The 16,292-nt window shown below is 36.0% G+C and overlaps 1 protein-coding gene and 1 long non-coding RNA gene across 6 annotated transcripts; one reads left to right on the forward strand and one right to left on the reverse strand.

Annotated features, from left to right (window-relative positions):
- Window positions 1-711: 711 nt before the first annotated feature.
- Window positions 712-13,654, reverse strand: chst3a (carbohydrate (chondroitin 6) sulfotransferase 3a). Of its 5 annotated transcripts, XM_020709560.3 has the most exons (7): window positions 13,234-13,654; window positions 7,625-8,744; window positions 6,966-7,012; window positions 6,609-6,781; window positions 5,062-5,227; window positions 2,741-3,280; window positions 712-2,520 (listed from the first exon to the last, which is right to left on the reverse strand). In XM_020709560.3, the coding sequence occupies exons 5-7, from the start codon at window positions 5,139-5,141 to the stop codon at window positions 1,824-1,826; spliced, it is 1,317 nt and encodes a 438-aa protein (XP_020565219.1). In that variant the 5' UTR covers window positions 5,142-5,227; window positions 6,609-6,781; window positions 6,966-7,012; window positions 7,625-8,744; window positions 13,234-13,654; the 3' UTR covers window positions 712-1,823. The 5 variants fall into 5 exon arrangements, with proteins under 5 accessions (XP_020565219.1, XP_078787481.1, XP_020565218.1 ...); XM_078931355.1 differs by having other exon boundaries at window positions 6,609-8,744; window positions 13,234-13,310; window positions 13,387-13,654; XM_020709559.3 differs by having other exon boundaries at window positions 6,609-7,766; window positions 7,840-8,744.
- Window positions 11,763-13,940, forward strand: LOC144984044 (uncharacterized). Its single transcript, XR_013647654.1, has 2 exons — window positions 11,763-12,123; window positions 13,600-13,940. It is a non-coding gene; the product is annotated as an uncharacterized LOC144984044 (long non-coding RNA).
- Window positions 13,941-16,292: the final 2,352 nt, after the last annotated feature.

Genomic DNA, 16,292 nt, shown 5'->3' on the forward strand with positions numbered 1-16,292 from the left:
AAAAAAGTAAAGTGAAATTTCATGAAATGAAGATGGCCATTGTTATTCAAGTCAATAAGGCCTTCTTTTATAGACTAAGGCAGAGATGTTCTGTACTTAAACTTGCAGGTTGAAGCATCTTTATACATTCCGTTTGTGTTGTGACACACTCTTAACTGTTTTAGGAACATGGTTGACTGCACATTCTGCATTAACACTCCAGAGCTTTTAAAACTCAGTAAACTTATCACAAAGACAGAATTTGCAGTGCATGCTGGGCCCTCTCAATACTAAAACAGCCTGGAATCTGAGAAAATGTGATATGTTTTATGACCTATTAAATAATTTTGTATCCTTAATTCCATATCCAGAGTTTACTACAAGAAAGGTATTCCAAAATATGATTATGTAAATGGAAAGTTCAGGCAGATTTGACCAAAATTCTGTGCATTGCTTCCTACATTTAGACCAGAAATTTGATAAAATATTTTACTTGGCAACAATAATATCCTTTTTAATTATAGTTGTCAAACACTGAAAAACCGTCAAGTTTTAAACTAACAAACATTTTCGTGGATTCATAAAGGAAAGAAAGAAACTGTAGCATTCTATATGGTTTAATTCTAAAATATGTGGACTTCAAGAGCAAAAAAACTGAAAGCCTCTTTTCACAAAGAAAAAAAGCAACGCATCAGTTCACTAAAATGTTTACAAAGCAATAAAAACTAAGTATCAGGTTCAAATATTCACTTTTATTCTTCAAAAAAGCAACAGAAAACTAATGTTAGCAACTTGCAGCAACTCCAAGAATACCTAACTTGGACAAATTCCTTTCCATTTGGAGTGAAGTTTTACTGGCACCTTCACCAAGCCGAGTACAATGATGCCTTTGAGTCAGAGTCACAGTGGTTACCTTTATCCACCATCAATGCAGCACCACCTGGGTCAAACATAAAGTTAAAATAACAAGCATTCACAGAACTTTACAGGAACCTTCACCAAAGAACACAACTTTAATTCTAACGGTAAAAACATTTACATTTCTGGGCTTCAATTATAAATCTTTTTATTGGACAGATAGTTGAAATACAATGACACAATTATTTACTGTTCTGGAAATATATTCATCTTTAAATAACACAGCCTTATTAAAACATTAATTTATCACAGCAAGAACACAAAAAATGTGTTGAGGTAGGAAGGCAATGGGAAACTGGTCCATACTGTCATGGCTTTTGCAAATGATAAGATTACTGTAATGCTGACAACAACTGAGGTAAGGCATATTGCATGTTTCCTCATCATTTAGAATCAATATTTTTTTAAATATCTGTGTTAACATATCTTTTTAGGCTGTTATTGGGAAAAACCAATAATTAGATTGCAAAGCTAAAAACTGCTTTAGTGTGCAGGTATTTGTGCTGGGAACTTATACAATGACTTGTTTATATGTTTTAATAGGAATCTAATAGCTTAGAAATAGGATTTGGCTGAGGTGTAAACAGAATACAAAAACACACTATATCACTAATACCCCTGTACTCTTTCCCTGACAACACGTGTATGAACATGAAAATAGAGCAAATCTCATCCTGTCGGATATTTTTCTGTCATCATATTAAGGTAAAAGAACAGGCTTTTTTAGTGAAAGCTGAAATAAGATTGGCTCTTTGTAAAGGGAGGTCAAATGTTGGTAAAAAGTCGGCACAACATTATGTTCTTTATAAATGCTCTTAATGTTGTTAAAACTAAAATATTGTGTTTTAAGTCACTTTTGTAGGTCAGTTTTGGTTTGTGCTGCGATGTTTCCACTGTATCTATAGTTCTTGCAGATTCAACTCCTATTAATGAAACTGTTTCTCTTCAAGCAAACTGACAGACTTATTAACCAGTGTCTTTTCATCATCCACATACTTGTATCCAAAAAGCTTCATGGTTGGTCCACACACTTTCTGCACAACCTGAGCCAGTGTGAAAGGAATGCTAAATCTCCATTTATCTGCCTGTTCTGATGAGTTTTTCTGGGTGGAGTAAATCCCACTCGCTTCCTGAACGCTCTGTGTGTTCCTCAGAATCCACTCCCTGGCTTGGGAACTGAACGGTATCCCTGTGAATTTGTACATCTCCTCCGCCTTCTGCATAGGGTTTCTTGCAATATCTTCGTAACGCACCAACATGTAACGTCTCCTCAGCCAGGGAGGCTGGCTTAGTCCCATCTCCGCAGAAATCCTCAGCTGATCACAGTTTCCTTTGAGCCTCTTTACTTCCTCGTTGTCCTCTGGCACTTGGCCGTCCTGAGCCCAGGTCTTCCATGTCTGATATTTTGAGGAAAAAGCCACCATGCGTGATGCTAAAATGGCTCGTGGATCCCTAACCAGCTGAATAATTCTGACATCCAGACGGAGGTCCTCCAGCAAAGGCTGCAAAGTTTCCAGCAGTCGCACACGAACTGTCTTGATGGCACGGTATTGTTTAGAAAGACAGGATTCAGACGCAAGAGTCAAGTTCAGAGGCCCGCAGTGTCGAGTCTTACAGTGATACCTGGAAATGAAGAGTAAAATTCAAGAGCTTTTAGAAATCAAGAGTTGATCAGTTTAATTACAACATCTAAAGCAGGTAGCATAATCAATTTGTCAAGAGAATTAATATTCATTTTTAGTAGCTGTAAAAGGTATAAGCAGTTATAAATCCACACTGCTAGAGGCTCCTCTGCTGCAATTTTGTAGTTTACTTAACAGATGGAAAAACAAGCAGGAAATACCTTTCAAAAACCTCCTTAATTTCAGGAGTGCAGACAGGTTCCTCACAGAGTGCCATACTAGACTCCCTGCGGAAAAGATCAGGAGTGACGTGGTCTTGAGGTGGGGGAGAAATGAACTTCTCAAGCGGAGAGAAGTCACAAAGGAAGAGTGCCTGGATTATATCCCGGTAGATCTCGGGCAACAATGTCCCGTTGTTTGCCTCCACATCTGGGAAAAGCATGCGCTCCACGTGCCACAGGGGCTCAAACAGGTAGAACATGCTCTCTCCATGCTGGTTGAAAAACTCTCCTACAAACGAAGAGCCCGTTCGTGTGGAGGCCATGAGTAGGACATGCTTGTGGTCTAAGCTGTTGCCTACGTTGTCCACCTCCTCGGGTTGTTCCTCTGAAAAATTTGAGAAATTTCCTTTGGTTGAAGGCAGTTTTGAAAGCAGCACTTTGAGAACTGTGAAGGAGCTTCTAGCTGTCGTGTTGCTGTAATCCTGAAGAGTCTCTGGAGTCTGGTGTGGATTGTGCATCTGGCTCAGCTTATCAGAGACCCTATGAGATGCAGAGAGCACATCAAAAATTATCCATAAACTTAATTTTCCATCGCATTTCTAAATGAAATAGTATGATTCTCTTTATAATAAAACTAGACTTCTCCCGCATCTGTAACGATACCAAATATTGACGGTAAATAAAGCTATACATTTTAAGGTGTTTAAACAGTTACAGCTGCTAATATTTACCTGGGAATTCAATCAGCACTAAAATTCTTCCGTTGAAACAGAAGTGATCTCCAAAAAACAGGGAAAAATAATTAACAGGGGTTCATAAACTGTGTCTGAGATAACACAACTAGAAAAAGGTTTAAAATTGTTTACCCCAGAAGATTGATAATGATCAAATATTAAAAAATATTGCCAACTGGAATTGCCTTTTGTCCTCATGGGACAAAGTGTCATTCATGTTTCCCCCTTAGGCTCAATTCATTGCATTGGCCTTGCTGATGTGGTATGCTGGTATGCAAACCTTTTGCCACATAAGGACATCATTTTGAAGGAGAAGACTCTTTATCATGAAGAAACTGAGCTCACTTCTGCGCAAATGGTCTCGCTCACAACTCTGTGGCGAGTTTCTGAATAATTCCTGCTGCTCTGCAGAAACAATGTCCTTGAAAATGAGACGGTTTTATTTTATTTTGGCTAAAAATGGTATAATCATACTTAAAAAAAACACTGGGATTGCTTTTACAATGGATCAAAAGATGATTAAGATGGGTGGGGCTTTAACTTGAGCTATTTAACTTTAATTTTTTGTTTGTTTGTTTCTTTTATCGTTTTAGGTAAAGCACTATGAATTCTCTTTGTAGAAAAATGTGCTACACAAATAAACTTGCCGTGCCTACAGAGATTGAAAAGTAAAATATTTAAAGAAACATAAGTGGAAATATTTAATATTAATAAATATTTATTTGTTATTTTTAAGAGTGAATTGCTCCTCTTCCTTTATGACCTTTAGCAGATCTAACATTTGTTTGGCATTTAGCTCAACTTTACATATACCAACTGAAAAGCTTCCTAATATTTAACCCTTGTGCTATTCTAGGCACTTTAACGTTGGGAGTTGGGTCATCTAGACCCACTAGACAGTGCACTGAACCATTTTTCTTCAATGATTTGTGATCTTCACTGGTGTCCATGGATTACATGAAATCTTTCCACCTTTATCCACCTTTGTCATGGTAGGGAGAACACGTCAATGTAAGGGTGGGGTCATCTAAGATAGCACTAGAGTTAAATGAAAACAAACAAACCCTTTAGAATGACCACAAAGTATGACTGTTTGGCTTATCATATAATCCATTTGACATATTATAAGTATTCTCCTTTTTGCTTTATCTTTTAACAAGCACTATAGGAGATGGATTCATGTGATTCATGGCGAGGGAGCATTACAGACAAATGGCGGAAGGGCAGTACAAGAGGAGGAAGTTAGTCCTGTTTTCAGCGTTTTTTGTGACTTGTCTTGCAACACTATTTCAAATCAGTTTAACATCAGTGCCTGAGACAAAACGGAGTTGCTCAACAAAAGAACATTAAAATAACGTTAAAAAAAATGTCATCAACCACCTTGAATCCATTGAATACCAAAAGAAAGTCTACACATGTTTGTAATTCAAAACATTGCGCTTGGATGGATTTGAAAACTCTGTCTGGGAAAGTTTAAATTAGAAACAAAGAATCGTGGACCCCATGTGGTGTGAGATATTGAACAGTGTTGAAAATCAACTGTGGTATCTCTTGCTCTGCATTTTACACTGTTCTTTATTCACTTACCTTGACAAAATACTGCTCTCCTTTTCAATGATAACCAGGGCCACAACACAGATGAAGAGGATGGCATACTTGGACTTCATTCTTAATTTCTGGCTTTCACATCGAAGGTCTACCGTCTAGTCTTTGCATTAGTCATAACTTCCCAAACACAGTTGAAAGCTTCATTCTGCAGTTAAGCAAAACACAAAAAATTCAAACTTAATATACAATTTCAAAATAAATAAAAACACATTTTTTGTTTTATAATTTATTTTTAAAAACTACTTAATGGTCAGTGTTGCTGGAAAGAAAAACAATGAATGTACAAAACAGCATTGAGTTTTTAAGATATTTTTGTTTTTCAAATTGTAAAGCATAAAAATGATATATGTCTTTTATGTACAGAAAGGTCAGACTTGAGTAAAAGGAATTTTTCTACAAACATTTTTAAATAGAGCCAGTGTTTAAAACAAGCAAAGCACTGAGTCTGAAGTCACAAAATTCCCCATTGACATCAAGCCAAAGTCAATTTCTAAATGCAAAAGGCTTCAACAGCAACAAGTCCCTTCAAGTAAATGACTAACAGACAAAATTCATTCCTGATGACCAGGTTTAACGGATTTGTGACAGTTGAAACCTGAGCCTCAGTGACACTGGAATCAGAACAAGACATTTTTTTTTAAGAAAGTAAACATTTTTCCACATGAGGAGAAAAGATATTCATATTTCTTCAGTCTTCCGACACCTATTTACACTGTGTCTAGCCTGAAATCATTCAAATTCACACATTGGTTCTCATTTTCATTCACATAAATAAATAAATATTTTGCTTCTAGTAGTTAGTTCTGAGAATCACCTCATTACCAAAGTTTAACACGCCACAACCTGACAAGCTGACACACTGACGCGCCTGAGATGAACATTTTTCCATATTTAAGAACCACTGGAGCGTTTTGCATATCTGACTCTTTGCTCATGCAGAAACACACATCACTCCAAATATCATCTCAGTGCAAATTGCATTAATGGCTGCCTTCAGAGCGCTGGAGCGTGGTGTTGAGAGCTGTATTCACACTGAAAGCTGTTCCAGCGGAGGTGTAAACAATTAGCTGTTATTTGCATTTGGATTTCTTCATTTAACTGAGGATACAGCAGTGGGGGCCCCTCTGTTCAACACCATGCGATCTTTTAGGGGGAGGGGCACCTATTCAAACCACAACCAGCTACTGAACAATGTGTAAAAAGACCACTGATGTGTGTGGGGCTTCAATGAATCTATGTGCGCTTAAATAACCGTATTTATTTAAAAATTGTGTGTAAACCGTTTTGATGTGCTCTGCCAACATATTTATTCTATATCATAACAACACAATGAAAACAAATTAGCACATTGGATTTGTGGTTAAAAAAACGGATTTAGATCAATAATTGCGCGTAATTGCGCATTTCTAGCCATGGTTACGAGCGCTGGATGTAAGCTCTCCGCGCAGCGCCTTCGGCTTCGCTCGCTGTGCATCACTTCCTGTCAGAATAAAAGAAGAGGTGAAGATGTAGCAAATGCAACAAACCTTCGGTTCTCTCGGTGCAGTGGAGCAAAGCGTTCCAGATTCGTGCAGAAGTGAGTTCTCCTCGCATCCTTCTGCCTTTTCCGAGGCGCGGACGGACACACTGCCTCATTGTGTCCGCGGGTTCCTCTCCTCTGCCGGATGCGGCGTTGAGCCGCCAAAGAGGCGTGGGGTATCTGAGAGCCCGAACACGAGGAGAAAAGTTACTTATATGTAACCGGAGCGGAGCCCGACGCAAAGTGTAGTGCAGAGTAACCAAAAGTTTGGGCTGCGGAGTTTTCTTCAGTGGAAAATGACCAGTATCCAATAACCAACAGTAAAAGTGAGCTGCTTATTTCCATGATTCAAGCCCCCACTCACTTTTCTGAAGGACGCCTTGTGCTTCTCAAATCACGTGACCCCGCATCCTTGAGAGTGAACACAGAGACCTCCTCAGTTCAAACTCCTTCACTGTTCGTTTAATGTTCACCCAAATTAAAACTTTCTGACCATTTAAAAAAAATGTATTCATTGCTCTGTTAATAAAACACTTGGGGGGAAAAAGCATATTTTCACGTATTCATCTATTATATTGTCTTGTGCATTTTGTGCAAGTGCATTTTAATTAAATATATTGAATTAAAATGTACTTGCACATTTTGGATCTTCTTTTTACATGTTATCAAAATCTGCTTTGTTATATAGTTTTATAATAAGCCAAAAAATCTGAGGGTTTGATAATATTTTAAGAAATTGCAGCTCAGAAAAGGAAAAGTGTTTTCTTTTGAATAGCACACCAGTAATAAACCACTTTATAGAGCATAAAATAAATTATAGCCAAAAAACAAACAAAAACAATAATTTTATTAAAAACAGAAAAAGCTAATTCAAAGCAGTGATTGATAGTCTTTTTTTTTAAAGAGGAGACATCTGTCATCTGAGGAGGACAAATCGGTTTTAGTCTGGATTAAAAGCTTGCTTTCAAAAAATTGGGGGGAGGAAACAGATTTTGGAAGCATTAAATTGAAACAATACTTAACCATGTTGAGTTCTGACTGAACACCAGGAGGCCTTTCCCTGAGCTCCAGAGTCTGAGGTGATTCGTTTGGGACCAACATGCCAGAGGTGCACTTTGGTCAGTTCAGGAGAGACACAAAGTTTGTGCAACAGGGCAGCAAAGACCTGAGGACCAGACTGATATGGAAGTATCTGTATATCATTATCTATGGTAAACCTTCATACTTGTAAAACTTACCTGTGTAAACAAGCTGGTTCGGTCCTAAAAGGTGGAAGCATTTCTGGATTTTAATCTTAGGTCTCTTCTATGCAAACATTTGTGAAGCATAATTATAAATGAAAGTAAAAACCAGAAATTCATTCATCTTCTTCTGTTTGTCCCTTTCGGGGTCACATGGCTGCCAGAGCCTATCCTGGCCACTTATGGGTGAAGGCAGGGGACACCCTGGACAGGCGCCAGTCTGTCGCAGGGTCACACATATCACAACACACACATTCACACCTATGGACAATTTGGAGTGACCAAGTAATCTATGAAGCATGTTTCTGGACAGTGGGAGGAAGCCGGAGTCTCCGGAGAAGACCCACACATGCACGGGGAGAACATGCAAACTCCACACAGAAAGGTCCCCCATTGTTGTTCTGTTTCCAGGTCCCCCAGCTGGGACTTGAACCAGGGGCACTTCTTGCTGTGAGGCAAGAGTGCTAACCACTATGCCACCGTGCAGCCTAGAACCAGAAATGCTTTTTCATTTTCAAAATGAAGCTGCATTTTTTTTTATTCTATCATTTAATTGTAATGATGCAGAAAAGGGTATTTGACATTTCATTTTTTTCTCAAGTAAATGTATAGCAAAATTCATTTAGAAATGTGTAATTTGACAATTAAAAAGGATTTACAGAAATGCTTTTTTCATTTTCACAATGTAACTACATCAAATGACTGGGAACCGGTTTAGCTCGTGCTGGTTTGCAGCGCCTTCCTTCCGTGAAACCAGGGTTCAAATCCGGGCTGCTCCCTGTTCCCTTCTGTACCTCTGTGCTGGTCCCAAGCCCGGTTGCTTTGAAAAGGTTGCATCAGGAAGGGCATCGGGCGTAAAACATTGCCAAGTTTACCATGCGATTTGTTTGCTGTGGCAACCCCTGATGGGAGGAGAAAGAAGAACTGCATCAAATTACTCAAAAATAAAATTAAAAATCAATACTTCAAAATGTTTTTTTCATTTTCTACTTAAAAACCGCTTATTCTGTGTCGTAATTAAAACGAAAATGCAGAGAGGGGATTGCATTTCCTATATTTTTTCTAAATTTTCCTTATAATTTGAATTAATTGACAGAATAAGCTACGTTGAAGTAGAAAAGGAAAAAGCATTTTGAAGGATTGCTTTTTCATTTAATTTTGAGTCAAAAAATGAAGCTTCATTTTGAAAATGAAAAAGCATTTCTGGTTTTGACTTTTATTTTTAATTGTACTTCACAAATGCTTCCATACTCTTGATGCAATGAAATTTTTTTCAAAAGTATTCACTTTAAGTTAATAGACCACTTTAGTTTCTAGTTCTTTGCACCCCTTTCCCAACAGCTCTATTTAATGCAGCAGTCTAAGGTTTTTGGAAATGTGGTTATTTCTGATCCACTGAATGGAAGCTTAATTTTGTGTTGCAGGAGTTGAACGCATCTGCTTTCAAACAGAACACATATATATCCCTGTTATCACTGCTTGGTCCAGTTTTAGAATTGAAAGACAGCAGTGCTTCAATGGGCTTAAAAGAGCATCCATTTCAAAATTGCACCACAAATTTGGTTTGCTGCATCTTAAACACACCTTCAATTCTTCAATTCTTTTCTACGTTCGGCTTTTTTTTAACGTCTGTATAGTTTGTCAAAAATGTTTTGCTTGACTACTTTATTAACCAATTTTATATAAAAATCTATTTTTCATGATTAAGCCTTTTTTAATTTAATGTAAATGTGTATTTGAAAAAACCTTGCTCTAACATTGTCTTTTTTTATAGGTGGTATATGACATTTTTAATTATTAAATCATTCTATCCCGTTTCCAACTACTCATGCAATGTTCTGAAAAAAAAGCAAGTGAAAATTAAACACATGAATAAACATCAAATCTTATTTTCATACTTTCTCTTTTGTTTGGTTTACAGCATTAGATGATAAGAAATAATCAATCAATGTAGGCGCTTTATCCACTTCACTTTGACTATTGGAGGAAAGTGCAAACAAACATGGAAGCTGGCACATGGAAGGAAGGCAGAGATTTATTTTGAATCAGGAAAGTGCACTAACAATAACTCCCCATCAGGTGGCAGTGGTGTAAAAGACCAACCATTCAGAGGAAAGAAAGTTCAGCCTCCATGCCAGTGTGAATAAATTGCTTTTCAAAACTGTTTTAAAATATTTCTCTTTTCTATTAACAGCTCACAGAAATAATAATAAAAAAGATAGTGGGTTTAAAACACTTAAATAACTAATGTAATCAGGCTAATGCCATCAGGCTGTTCAACCTCAGCCTAAGTAAATAGTTTTTATTGTTTTAGTTTTTTTATTTGTTTTTTTTTTATTCCACTATACAAAAATGTATATACAGATGACTCTATTATATTCCTGCACATCTCTTTCCCTGTTTGTTATTTCAGAACACTGTTATTTTTGTAAATATTCTTTCTAAAATGTGTATTTGTTAATTACTGTCTGTACATACTTGTGCCAAACTCCATGCTACTGTGACAAGGAAATTTCCCATTTGTGGGATTAATAAACAAATCTAATCTAATCTAATCTAAAACTAAATAAAATACAGAATATATAATAAAATATGTAAAGAAATGGCTTCTTTCACAGTTTTGAAAGCAACTTATGATTCGAACTAATAATGATTCGATTGCCATTTATTGATTCAGTTTTTATAATCACTTCTAATTTCCGCATCATCGATCCAATTTAGCAGTATGCTATTTCTAACTCTCATTTAGCTGGTGTCTGATCCACATAAACCCTTGCCTCATCTATTCATCATTCAAGGGTTCCATGTGATGAAAAAAAAATAAAATTTAACACACTTCCAATGGAATATTGCACGAAAAACCTGCAACTAACATTGTGTAAAAGATGTGCTGGTCCATGAAAGGACAGAAAACAAACACCATTCCATTCTTTACACTGGTATACTGTCTCTCAATAACAAAAATCCTATTGTTTAACACCATTACTACAAAGTCATACACAGTTTAAATCAAATTTACATGTTAAACATCTTGAAAAAAGTCAAAATTACCTTTTTTTTCCTAGCATTTTCTTTTTTATCTTTGCTGATACAGCAAGGTAAATCATGTTTTTATTATTGTGGATGTGTTAAAGATGTAAAAATAATATATATGATCCATACAAATTTCTGTTAGAGAGTTTCACACAATATCACAAAAGTGCAGGTGTATTGTTTTTGTAAAATTAATGTGATTATTTAGTGTGAGCACTTTTAATTTTTCCAAAGTTACGAAATAGATACAGACCACACTCCAACATCCTTAACAAACTTACTTTACTTTACTTACTTTACAAGACAAATAATAAGGTTTAACAACAGAAGTAATGTTCTTAGGAAGTTAAAAAAAGAACTTTAAAAAAGAAACTGAGATACTTGAATCAGCAGCTAATACATTTGAAATTTATTTTATCTGACTTCCAGTAAGTAATTTTTCTGTTTATTTTAGTTGCCAATAAATGAAACGGAAATATATACTGCACAAGCTGACTTTAAAGTTTCAAATAATAGCAAAATATTTAATTTTTAGATCATAGGTGACAAGGATCAGAAGACAGGTAAAAAGAAAGATAAAGCTCATTAATATTTTCACATGTTAAGGAAAATCTGAAACGTGTTGATGTTGTGAAACAGTTTGATAGGAAATGTAGAGAAATTCTCAAACCTGCTTCTTAAAGTCCCATTGGGGTGTCCCTGATTACACCTGAAGTCATGTTTATCACTTACTTTTTTAGTTAAAAAATGTAAACATCTGGAGTGTAAATATGTTTTGGTCTTAAAGTGCCTTCTGCTTTCATTAATGTTGTTTGTGTGCAGGAAATAGTGTACAAGGTATTCACATTCATAAGTTGTTTTTACCCTTTGTTACTAATGATTGCTGAAGTCATTTCTCATTTCTGCAGTAGCAGCCAGTGATATCTTAGTAGGATTTTGCCCATTTCAGAAACGGGTTTTTGCTCTACTTTAGCACACTTGAAATTAAAAAGCGAAATGAAGAGTGTACTCGCTGCACCGGGAGATTAAAGGCGTGACCTAGTTTATGAGTGGACCCGGACTGAAAGCAAACCTCTGCCCTTGGCAAACTACACAAGAGATTATCAATAATAATCCAAAATGGTAGAGCTGTATTGGGTATCTAGACAACAGGTACTCTTACAAGCAGAGTTATCCCTGAGTGATACAAGTGTTGCACGATGACCTAAACTTTCCTCTTCTGCGATTTGTCAGACAGAACAGTTGCAGGTAAACACAGATATTCCCTTCTCCCTGCTGTTTTTAATAACAGGAGACTTAGGAAAATCTTTGATGTAGTTTTGATTCGCATGTTTGCAGAGATCTTGCAGTGATGGCCTTGCTCAACCAACATAAGATAGTTTGGGGCTATAAATATAAATAATTATCTTTTAGGATATTTTTAGGTTAATTGAGGATTTTTGTGATAAAAATGGTATCAGTATTAAATCGGTATTTGGATGTTAACATGGTCACTTGACTTTATTATCACGTTTCACAAACTTGTACTGGATTGAAGCTGAGCTTAATTTACATGCAGCTTTGCATGCTTACATTGTATCTTGAAAAGCAGCCAAGAGGTGGCACTAAACTTCAAAAAGTAAATAAAATCCTGCTTTACACTGTACAAGCCAGACAAAAAAAAAACCTTTCTCATATAATCTTCCTTAGAGTAAGATTTTTTTTAATATGCACTGTTTCAAGTAAAATCCAAACTATTTATTTTAAATGTCGAGGACAAATCATGGATGAAAGTGGCTTTTATGGGAAGGGACGAAAAAAGTTCCAACTTAATAAGTAACTGTGGTTAATTCACTACAGTAAGCAGTATTTTTATTGTATTTTCCAAATCAATTTTCTAAACTTTATTACAGGTTTTTTAAATTATTATTATCATGTATATTACAATTTTGTTAAATCCTTAACTGCATGCTATTCATTTGAACAGTTTAAATTTCAGTGCCTTTTTTGCTTGCAAAAACATGCTGATGAGATAGGAAAAACATTTCAAAATAAAGGCTGTTCACCTTTTTAATACATTTTACTCAATTCACATTAAATCTTAAACAGAAAACAAAAGACTGTTTTGTTCTAATTAATAGTGTTACAAAGCATTTTACTTAAAAAAATGATGTAACCAGGTCAAAAAAGTCATATCAGGTTTATTGAAACAAACTAATTTGTTCTGTGTTTTTGAGCAAAAATATGAGCTGTTTTTGTCCTGCAGATGTATTATCTGTACACTGAGTTATAAGCTCTGTACAAGCAAGAGTGACTATTTTTAGAAATGACTTCCGTGACCCAATGGAGAAGAAGCAGCTGAGCAAGAGATTTACTTACCATTATTGTTCCGAACTCCAATCGTGTGTTTTGGTCCCATACACAGATGCCCTCTACCCTTTTCTTTGATTTGTTTACTACAAAGCAGCAAGCCTATTAAACCCTTGTGCTATCTTAGATGACCCCACCCTTACATTGACGTGTTCTCCCTACCATGACAAAGGTGGATAAAGGTGGAAAGATTTCATGTAATCCATGGACACCAGTGAAGATCACAAATCATTGAAGACAAAAGGTTCAGCGCACTGTCTCGTGGGTCTAGATGACCCAACTCCCAATGTTAAAGTGCCTAGGATAGCACAAGGGTTAATATTTACTTTTCAATGTCCTCTTTTGCTATTGACATTTTTGTGTTTGTTTTTGTAGGGTAAATGGTAAATACACTGCAAAAACAGGCTATCTAACCAAGGCAAAAAAAAATAAGAATGGAGCAACATTTTGTCGTCTAGCAACGGCGCAACCAGCAGTCTTCAGGGTCCACAAAGTTAAATCTCTGTCCTGTAATAGCACTATGATGGACATGCCAGTATCTCTTTTAAATTTTACGATTAATTGCTATGTTGAATTTATATGATATGATGTGAAGTTAATAGTCTAGATGTTAAATAATTTTCTTATAAATTAATAAAAAATAGTTTTTGTTATTGTTGACAGCTAATGTTCACATTTATCAGTGGAGATTTTTTGCAATAAAATCTTGGAAACTACTTGTGTATTTTGTTTCTTTAAAACAAACTTTGCTTCATCATCTGGACAACATGAGCAGCACAATGATACTTTGTTTATTTTATCATGAGGCACTGGTAGTCATGACAATGCGCAGCACCAAGTAACAAATAGCTAGCTTTTTGTGAAAAAAGGGAGCTAAACCGTACAAAAAACAAGAATAAAGTACTAAAAACTGATTGAAAATATAATGTCTTTTGTAAGTGACAAAGGTATAAGCGGGTTAATGGCGTGTAATTCGGGTCGGATGGTTCAGGCTTCTATGTCGTGCGTTAATTTCTAGTAATGCACACTCCGTCGGCCAATAACCCTGACACATGTCACACAGGCCCCTCAGGTGAAATATATATAGCTGTTTGGTGATGAAACACATTTACATTCATAGGTTTAGCCATGTCCCTGAAGGGCAACAATCTACATGAAAAGCTGGACATGATGTGGCCATATGCTGACACGATAAGCATCACCCAGCATAATGGTTTTGTCACTGAGGGAGCAAGAGGTCATGCTGCAGTGATTCGAGGCAAAGGATTAGAAACTAAGAAGATGACCACGAGCTGTCATTTGCATACATTTTTGATTTTTAGAAGGACAGTCGCTTCAGAGAAGTACTTTTGCTACAGGCACAGATTTTTGTTGTAAAAATTGTGTCCCCACAGGTCCAAAGGTGTGATCTTAAATAATAATATTATTAATAATAATCTTATCAAAGTCAAAGAAATAATGGGTCATATTTTAGCATTCACTTTTTCTGTTTGTTCATTTCTGCATGTCAATTGTTCTTTTCTCTCCTGACTGTGTGTTTTGCGAGAAAGCGATGTGTGTGACAAGATGAGTAGAGATTAGAACACAGGGGGTTAATCTTTTGGTCGGCCATCTGCCAGTATCATGACAAACAAACTTGAGGTTCAAATTCAACTTCACTGATAAAGTGCAAACCAACTTTGCAGGTGACCCTTTCCCCCCCTCAGTTAATGTGTAGCTTGGTCATCTTTTGTATGGTGGAGCTGCTTCAATATGTATGAAAAATTAAAATGTGATTTTAATGTGTTTGTTTTTGAAAATTCTGTTAGGACTGGAGTGGACTTAAGTGTTGACAGGGTCAAACATTCAAAGGAACACATGGTTGACACAGAATCTTATTCTTCTGTTCACTGGACAGTTGTCATTCATCTCCATTAAAGCCAGGACTTTCATTACAAGTCAGCTGGGACAGGCGTTGAGACAGTGGAAATTAAAGTTTTGGGCAAACAGACTTCAGTTAGAAATTAATCATAATTAAAATTTTCATTTATATGTCTAATAAATTGGAGAAAAAAAAATAAAAAATAAAAAAAAACAACAATATACATTCGTCTTCTTAACCCGTTTTGTCCCTTTCGGGGCCAAGGGGCTGCTGGAGCTAATCCCAGCCAGTCATGGGTGAAGACACACCCATGCACAACTACAGTTAAACCTCAGCATCATTTTAAAAAAAAATGACTGACTGACCTCTCTACGGCAGGAAAAAACCCAAATGATAACAGTTTCACCACTGTGCCTAGAAGTTGATGTAAACATGCTGTTTTAGATTGTGTTTAGGGATGGTGGGAGAAATCCAGACTCCTCAGATGAAACATTCCACACAGAAAGTTCCCCCATTGGAGTTGTGTTTCAGGTCCCCCAGCCAGGACTTGATCAGGAGCCTTCTTGCTATGAGGCAAGAGCACTAACCACTGCACCACCATGCAGCCTATAATCACAATATGTGTTGCTTATATTAACTTTGTCTGCGTTTGTTCATGCATTTGATTTGGAAAACACGAAATATCTAAAAAAAAAAAAAAAAAGTGGTTGAAATACAAAACTTAAAACCAATCAATATAAAGTTGTTTTTTAGTTTGCCAATTTCATTGTACAGATATTTTAAATACATTTAGTAAGTGGGTTAGTTCTGCAAAAAAGGGTTGAGATTCTGGCAGTGAGTGTTCCAGCAGACGAGATAAAAAAAATATATAGTAATTAAACCACACAACAATTTAAGGCAATAAAATGAAGGGGGAAAAAAGAGATAAAATATAAAAATATTAGTAAATCTAATATTAAAATCAATTTTTTTTTTTTTTACAAATGCTTTTTAGTAGAGCTAAATAAGAAGTTTTGGATACGTTTCAGAAATACATTCCTAAATAATATAACAGTTCAGCATACAATATGTTCCACATTTTCACCATATTGGACAAAAACCATGGGGGAAAATAACAGTGCAATGTTATTTGACAAATGGGACCATCAGATATTGTAACTGGGAATATCCAAGGCTTGTTTTACAAAATTTAAAAATATTATAGCAT

The sequence above is a fragment of the Oryzias latipes genome, chromosome 15 (assembly GCF_053564925.1).
Source record: "Oryzias latipes strain Hd-rR chromosome 15, Olatipes_Hd-rR_3.1".
NCBI lineage: Eukaryota > Metazoa > Chordata > Actinopteri > Beloniformes > Adrianichthyidae > Oryzias > Oryzias latipes.

Bases quoted from the DNA above. Each gene is read 5' to 3' on its own strand.
- chst3a (XM_078931355.1), bottom strand. From the start codon at position 5,141: ATGAAGTCCAAGTATGCCATCCTCTTCATCTGTGTTGTGGCCCTGGTT. The intron at 3,281-5,061 runs GTAAGTGAATAA...TGCATCTCATAG, and splicing joins GAGAGCAGTATTTTGTCAAG to GGTCTCTGATAAGCTGAGCC. The intron at 2,521-2,740 runs GTATTTCCTGCT...CTTCATTTCCAG, and splicing joins ATTAAGGAGGTTTTTGAAAG to GTATCACTGTAAGACTCGAC.